This window comes from Salvia splendens, chromosome 5, assembly GCF_004379255.2.
Source record: "Salvia splendens isolate huo1 chromosome 5, SspV2, whole genome shotgun sequence".
Classification (NCBI taxonomy): Eukaryota; Viridiplantae; Streptophyta; class Magnoliopsida; order Lamiales; family Lamiaceae; genus Salvia; species Salvia splendens.
In genome coordinates this window covers 5,256,677-5,264,175 of record NC_056036.1, presented here as the reverse complement: position 1 = coordinate 5,264,175, position 7,499 = coordinate 5,256,677, and the positions used below count along the sequence as shown (strand labels likewise).

Here is a 7,499-nt window from a genome sequence, read left to right as displayed (position 1 = left end):
ATCATTTGATTAAGGATGAATGGGTCTCATGTCACTCGACCACACTCCTAGGGTTGGATGTAGGTACATTTTAATTGATCATGTATCAAATTGTCATCTTATTAGTCACTTAGGCCATCCACTACGCAGTCTCTATACCGTCCCTTAACTACTATTTGACCACTATTTGAGGGCCCCACTGTCCTTTTTATCCTCCATCCCTTAACTAAGGGACGGAACCTGCAACGCTCCGTCCCTTAACCGTCCCTTAATTACTATTCATTCAATTTCATTTTTTATTTTTTTTCCCAACCCAATTCAATTAAAACAAACACACTTTATTAAAAAAAACATACTTTATTAAAAAACACACAACATAAAAAAACACACAACATAATTTAAAATATAAATTTAAAGAAAAATAAAAAAACTACTCCGCCGGCTAATCATCCTCCGGAGGCGGTCGAGGTTGAGGGGGAGTCGGAAGGCCAAGTTGTGCTGCCATATGCACAATTCCGTTCCACCAGGCCGTGAATTGGGCGTACGAGAAGCGGGAAGTGTCTGCCATTGTGGCGGTCATGTACGCCACCATAAGTGTGTCCGAGCCCCGCGAGCCCGATCCCGAGGCCGGCTGGCTTGATTCGCCTCGGCCCTTCCTTGCTCTAGCCGCCTTCGCCGCCTTCGTCCCTTGCGGCCGACGGCGCCCACTCGCGGATCCTCCAGCATCGCCGACCGTACCCGCAAACTCCTGGGATTCAGCCTCAGGTTGGCTGATGCCCTTAGCGGTGTCACCACCAGACGAGTATTGGCCACTCGCCGTATGCTTCGTGCGCTTCGAGGTTGAGCCCGAGCTGGAGCGGAAACCGCCGGCCCACCGTTCCTCGTCCTTGACGGTCTGCCAAACATCAATAAATCTGAATTGATGACGTTCGTCCTGGTAGTAGGCGCGCAAAGCGGACGTCAAAATGTCGGTTGTCGTGGCGCCGCTTTGGTAGCGCGCCTCTTCGGCCGAGTAGATGCCGCAGAATTTTTTGACCTGTAGGTCGACTCGGTCAAAGTGAGAGCGGAGCATTTTAAATTTTTGCTTGCTGGAGCCTTTCGGCTTTATCTGGTGGTAGACCTCGCAGACCTTTTCCCAGAAACACTTCCGGGATTGTTGATTCCCGACGATGGGATCGTACGAGACGGTGATCCAGGCGTTGTACACTGCCAGAGTTTCGAGGTTGTTGTACGGATGCCGGCCTAGATCCTCTTCCTCTTCTCCCTCTTCCTCCTCGTCCTCGCCCGCCTGGGGTTGTACACCGCCGTGGCCACCTCCACCGCCTTGGCCTACTCCCGGCGTGGGATCAACGGGAAAATCCTCCCGGATATGGGATAATCCCTGCGAATACCGCGGGGCGGAGGGACGGACATATGCATCAAGGTCAAAATTGGGTGGTTGGTACCCCCCCGGCATCGCCGAACCCTGGGTCCCCGGCGTTGACGAACCGGAACCGCCCAATGTGTTGATCATGGTCTCCCAATCGCCGAACGCGTTGAGATCCCACCTGCCGGAGCCGGAACCGCCGTAGTTGTCGTCGCCGTCGCCGGACATCTTGAGTTGTTATATGAAAATTTGAGAGAAAATTTAGATGATAGGAAGAATAGATGTGTAGTTGTGTGTGAAATGATGATGAGTTTAGGAGTATTTATAAAGTAAAAAAATTAATTAAAAATAAAAAAAATAAAAAAAAACAAAAAACGGTATTATTACCGTTAGAATTTTTATTTTATTTTATTTTTTTTTAAATTTAAATTTTTTTTTAAAATATTTATTGCGTCAGCACGTGACGACGCCGGGTCGCGCCACGTCGCCTAGGCGCGTGGCGAGACAGCCCGTCTTTTGGCTCGACGGGACGCGACGCGGGACGAGACGCAGGACGGCCCGGGACGAGACGACGAGCTGCAACGCGTCGCGCCGGGGTCCCGTCTCTCCGGGACGGGACGCGAGACGCCGGCGAGACCTGTAGTGGATGGTCTTATTAATGTTCCATAAAGGAGGCCATATGCATTTTTACTTATTGTGCGGGTTAAGAAACAAGTATTTGTTTTAATAAAATAAGAGAAGGTATGTTGAATATAATTGAATGTATATCTGTTCAAAAAGTATTTAGAGAATTTGTGACACATTATAAGTAGTTAATTTCAATTTTAGGTTATGAAATATTGAAATAGAACGTGTAAATGAAATAATTTGGGCAGATGGAGCATCTATCAAATAACAATATATAGTGGGGCATAAATCTATCTAGCTCACGTATTTTAAATTGTGTTTAAATACATTCAACAAAAAATAAGAGATATGGTTTTATTATAGGACAGGTTTAATATTTTAAATGCAAGATCATTTGATTTGACAAATGATAGAAGCTCTAGTAATGATGTAAATTTAGCCGGGTTGACCCAATTGGCCATATGAAATTGGGTTGGGTAGGCCCAATGTTTAATGTGTCTACGCCAGGCCCATTTAAATAACCCCGTCAACAGGCCTATAATATTAGGTAGGCCCGATTGTTGGTCGTGCTACCAACTATTTAATTTGGACATATGAGGAATAATTCATCTAATTGTTTTGCCGTACAAAGTTTTCTCGAGGATAAATTCTTAAACTTTGGCAAAATCTTGATTTTATAAAAATTTTTGCATGTCACCTTGAAAGAATATCTGTAAATTTTTTAATTATTAATTTGTTCTTTACTTTTTAATAAACTAGTAATTTATTTTGATTTTATAAGCAATTAATTAAGATTTTGGGTGCTAATATAGTTGGATGACTTAATTACGTGACATTATTGAACGTCAACTAAAATGAAGTCACATTTAGGCAATTAAACAATATAGTACACAATTTGCAATTAAACAATATACTAGCATATAAGTATACAATAAATAATTTTATTTGCTCAATTATGGTTTATATTAAACAATGTTAGTATCAAATGTAAAATTAGAATAAATTAATAGTAACTTACATGTATATTTAAAACTTGGTGTGCAAAATTAGAATTCGATAAATTTAAAGTTTCACCACAAATACCTTTTTTAAGTATTGTGAGATTTTACCAAAATCAAATAACCATCAAGTTATTTGAACCCTAAACCATCAGTTATCAGTTATCAGACATTTAAAAAAAATGTAATGACATCTCGATCTCAAAGTCGAAGGGTGACATCAATTTCTCCAACAAAATCGATGATAGTAAAATTTAAGGGATGGTTTCAAATGTAATTAATTAAATAATAATAATTACTATTATTATAAAAAGAAATAATATTTGAAAATTATTAAAAATATTATTCGAAAAAATCGAAATTTGTGGGGCATACGTGCCCGCACTTGTGTTTGAATAACCGCAGTTCAACTCAGTGAGGTACATAGAATTTTTGGGCTGGATTAGAGTAGTAGTAGTAGTACTCCTTTATCAGGCGTTGTGTGCCGTGGTCTATGCATACACAATCCATCCAGACCAATTGTTCTAACTATTAATGGAAAGTTGCAGGTCTATTCATACAACTTTCTTTCCTTTATATGATTTGTAAGCATTGCCGAAATCACGTTTGAGTCAAAAGGAGATGAATTCTTTGCTTCGATATAAGGTAATTGGGGGGCCCCTCTGATCGCCTCATGTGTTTATGTAGCTTTTTCTTTTCTTTTTTTTTTAAAAAAAAATCAAATTCTGCTATGAATATGTTAGAACTCAGATCAATTTAACCAATTTATGTTAGAGAATTGGTGTTGTGTAGTTGATCAACCCAACCAAACATTAACCAATGAAGATGTTGGGGAGTAGAGCAGTTGATCATCCCAACAACGAAATCTGGTGATTAATAAAATGTCAAATTATGGAATTTAATACTAATAATAATAGGGGATTAAACAATGAAGGAGAAGGGGACCAAAACAAACAAATTGGATTTGTAGATATTGTTGGTACAGTGTAGGTGTAGGGCAAAGATTTTTGCAGACAGTATTTTGGGGAATCGGCTGTGCCTCCTCCTCGATTCCCATCTCCCTCTTCCAACATTTCACTTTTTCACACTTTGTATTATTTTATTTGTTTTTTATTGAAAAAGTTGAAAAGAGAGTGTAGATACAAAATAGGGGAGGTTGGCGTGTAGTGCAGGTGCAATTCGCCACAAGCAAAGCCAGACAAAAGAGAGAAAACACGCTGCCACACCCCATCACTCTCCCTCTCTCTCTCTCTGTATGTGTGAGTGTGAATCTACACCCCTTTCATTCGCACCCAACATCTGTAGCACCAAACGCATACACCCCCGCTATTATCTGGTTTGTTCTCTTTTGTGTTTTGGGTTTCTTCATCCCTTTCTTGTTTATTCCTTGAATGGGATGTGGATTGATGAGGGTGCAATCTGCGTTTTTTTTCTTGGTTTCTGGGAAATTTTAGATTTTTACTTCTGATGACTGTGGATGTGGTGATTAAATTGCTCTGCTTTTGGAATTCCTTACAGATGAAATCTAGTAATAAAGCTTTGTAATTTATAGTAGTAATAGAGAGTGTGGGAGTACTATTTATGTTGCTGTTTGTGTCTGTGAATTTAAGTTGGTTCAGTTGTTTTATGGAAGACCAATGTTTTGCAGGCAAGAATGAACGAGAATGAGCAAGTGGTGCATTACATGGACAGTAGCTACTCTTACCCTGTCTCTGAGGGTTATGTTGATTTCTTCGGCGGTGTGCCAACAGTCCCTTTGAATTATCTCAACTTCGCCCCAATGCATGATCAGGTATACTGTTATGTTATTTCTCTCATTGTTAAGGAAGAGTTACTGCATATATGAATTCGGTATTTAGTTTATTATTGTGTTGTTATGCATTTTCAACTCTATCTGCATTGGATTTAGTACAGCAATGAATGTAACTTCGTGTTTTTGGGGCCGATGACATTTGCCAGTCTGATTAATGGAGTTTCTTTTAGGGAAGAAGTATGCTGTGTTACTAATTACTATCAATGGTTGCATATAAATCCAGTTTTGATACACGTTCGGAATGTACTCTATGCTGAAGATGAGTTCTTGAATATTTGCTATGCTGGGGATTTCTGAGTAGCAAATATCTTCGACTAAGTTATTGAAAAGCATGAAGTATTGGTTTTGAACCTTTTCTTTTGAGCAAGGTCGTATGCTTGAGAAGATGGCTGCTTTAAGTAGAGGATATTCCTGTTAACTGTAGTTCATTGTTATTGGTTACCTATTCTATTTTCTTTCAAGGTGTTTCTGAATGCATTTGAATATGTCCCTATGGTTTTTTAGTCTTGATTTCTTTTGACGATTCTATTCTTGAATTTATAGTTTTGACATTATTGTGGTAGGTTATAGAAGTGATCTAAAAGCATTTGAGAGTTCATTCTATCTTATGAAACTATTCATTTTCATTCAGGAAGCTTTGTATTGGTCAATGCATATGAATACATATAAATATGGACAACCTAATCCAGAGGGTATCTATTATGGACTCTATGAAGACAACGACCTTGCCCCAAGAATGGATTCCAACAGGAGAGTTTGGGAATATTCTTCAATGACAACCGCAGAAGATCCTATAACTGTAGATATACCACCTGAACAAAGTGTGGTTTCTGAAGTGCATTCTATTCCCGAGGAAAGTAAGTTCTTAGAAAGCAGAGGTTGAGATGAAACACAAACACCAAATTTATTACCTATGAGTAGAATTTGGGTTTCTTAAAACCCAAATTATTATTCCAGTCTTGAGTTTAGCATGTTCTTATATTATTCCCCAAATATGCAGGATTACCAAATGATCAAGATGCTGCCAATGATGAGGTTGGAATTTTAGCATATCATTCATTCGTACACATTTCTACTTTTTTCGATAGTAGTAGTACTCTAATTGCAAACTGTCTGATTGAGAACTCTGAAACATGTTACATATCCCAGGTTTCTAGTGTACATTTGTGAGTTTGAGACTAAACCCCTGAAATAATTTTCATATGTACAAAAATTCTTGCAAAATGAATGGCGAATTCTGCTAATGTTTGATTTCGAACTTATGTTTCTTGTATGTGTTGCTGTAGGTTGCATGGCAAGATGATATTAACCCTGATACCATGACGTATGAGGTATGGCATAAACATTTATTTTGAAATGTGGATTCCTCCCTTCTTAATAACTGTTTCCTTGTAAGCTCGGCACTTATGAGTAAGAGAAGTACTGAATAACTAAGTATGTAACTGAAGGGTGGACAATGTTGCCAATTTATCATGAGTGAAGTACATAATAGAGTTAACATGGCATCCTACTCTAGAGTTATGTTTAGTGTAGAATTTGTTCATGGAGTTGGGCAATGGAGGATTTATGGGAATAATAGGAAACTATTTCAGTGTGCTATAGGTATAAATTTATATTTCGGAATACTAGTTCGATCTTTGTTAGGAATAAACGAAAATTAGAATAGGGATCTATCAAATCGGGATGAAGAATGCAAATACTCTTCAGAGTGAGATATTGAGTTGTGTCGTCTCACAAGATTAAATGCTTAATAGACATGCAATTCTAAAATACTAATATTGACAAAAAGAATGTACTTGTGGTGTGATACCACTTTTCAAAGGGTTTCAGACTCTTGCCTTACCACCTACTGAATTGTTGATCTGTTACCATTCCTCTGTAGGAACTACTTGATTTAGGCGAGGCAGTGGGAACTCAAAGTCGAGGACTTTCCCAAGAGCTCATTGATCAACTTCCGACCTCAAAACACAAGTCTGGCGGAATTTTCTCACGGAAAAAATCTGAAGAGAGGTGATATTTTATGAATGATACTAAATTTTTTCTACGCAATTGTAGTGTTATTATGTACAGGAAGATTTACTCTCTTTGATGTACTACCTTACTACTTCCCCAAATTCCTTCAAATATTCTTTTCTTCCAAGTTCCAAATCATTATGGCAACACACTTTTTAAGACAGGATCATAAAAGCTAGATAGTACTAGATTTTCTTCGGTTTTTATTCAGAGTCCTGAATTAAAGTGTTTTCATGGTTTCCTGTGGGAGAAACAGATGTGTCATTTGCCAGATGCGATATAAAAGAGGGGACAGACAAATCAATTTACCGTGTAAGCATGCTTACCACACCCACTGTGGCTCCAAGTGGCTTAGCATCAACAAGGTACACTTCGACACCATCTTTAAAAACTCGAGTGTGTTTTCTGTATTTTGTAATAGCAGATTCCACTTCTTTCCAGACATGTCCAGTATGCAACACTGTGGTATTTGGTGATCGATGATCAGCACACAAATTGAGTGAAAGTTCCATAGAGAAGGAGCTGTTTATTGCACATTTATGCTCTCTCTCATACATAGAAGCTATGCAGAGTGTACTAGTGTGTAGTTTAGAAAATCTACTTATATTTATTTAATAGAGTGGCATCCAATTTTTTGTTTTCTAACTCTCAGAAACTGCAATCCACAGTTGTTTAAATTTAATGCTGAAATTAACATTAGTTT

General features: G+C 38.5%; 1 protein-coding gene across 3 annotated transcripts; it reads left to right on the top strand.

Moving 5' to 3' along the window:
• Positions 1–3,445: 3,445 nt before the first annotated feature.
• LOC121802198 (E3 ubiquitin-protein ligase BIG BROTHER-like) lies at positions 3,446–7,499 on the top strand. Of its 3 annotated transcripts, none has more exons than XM_042201796.1 (8): positions 3,446–3,615; positions 4,619–4,762; positions 5,415–5,640; positions 5,784–5,818; positions 6,070–6,114; positions 6,666–6,793; positions 7,053–7,161; positions 7,238–7,499. In XM_042201796.1, exons 1-8 carry the CDS (start codon positions 3,592–3,594, stop codon positions 7,277–7,279), a joined length of 753 nt encoding a protein of 250 aa, XP_042057730.1. In that variant the 5' UTR covers positions 3,446–3,591; the 3' UTR covers positions 7,280–7,499. The 3 variants fall into 3 exon arrangements, with proteins under 3 accessions (XP_042057730.1, XP_042057731.1, XP_042057729.1); XM_042201797.1 differs by lacking the exon at positions 3,446–3,615 and adding an exon at positions 3,940–4,229; XM_042201795.1 differs by lacking the exon at positions 3,446–3,615 and adding an exon at positions 3,941–4,306.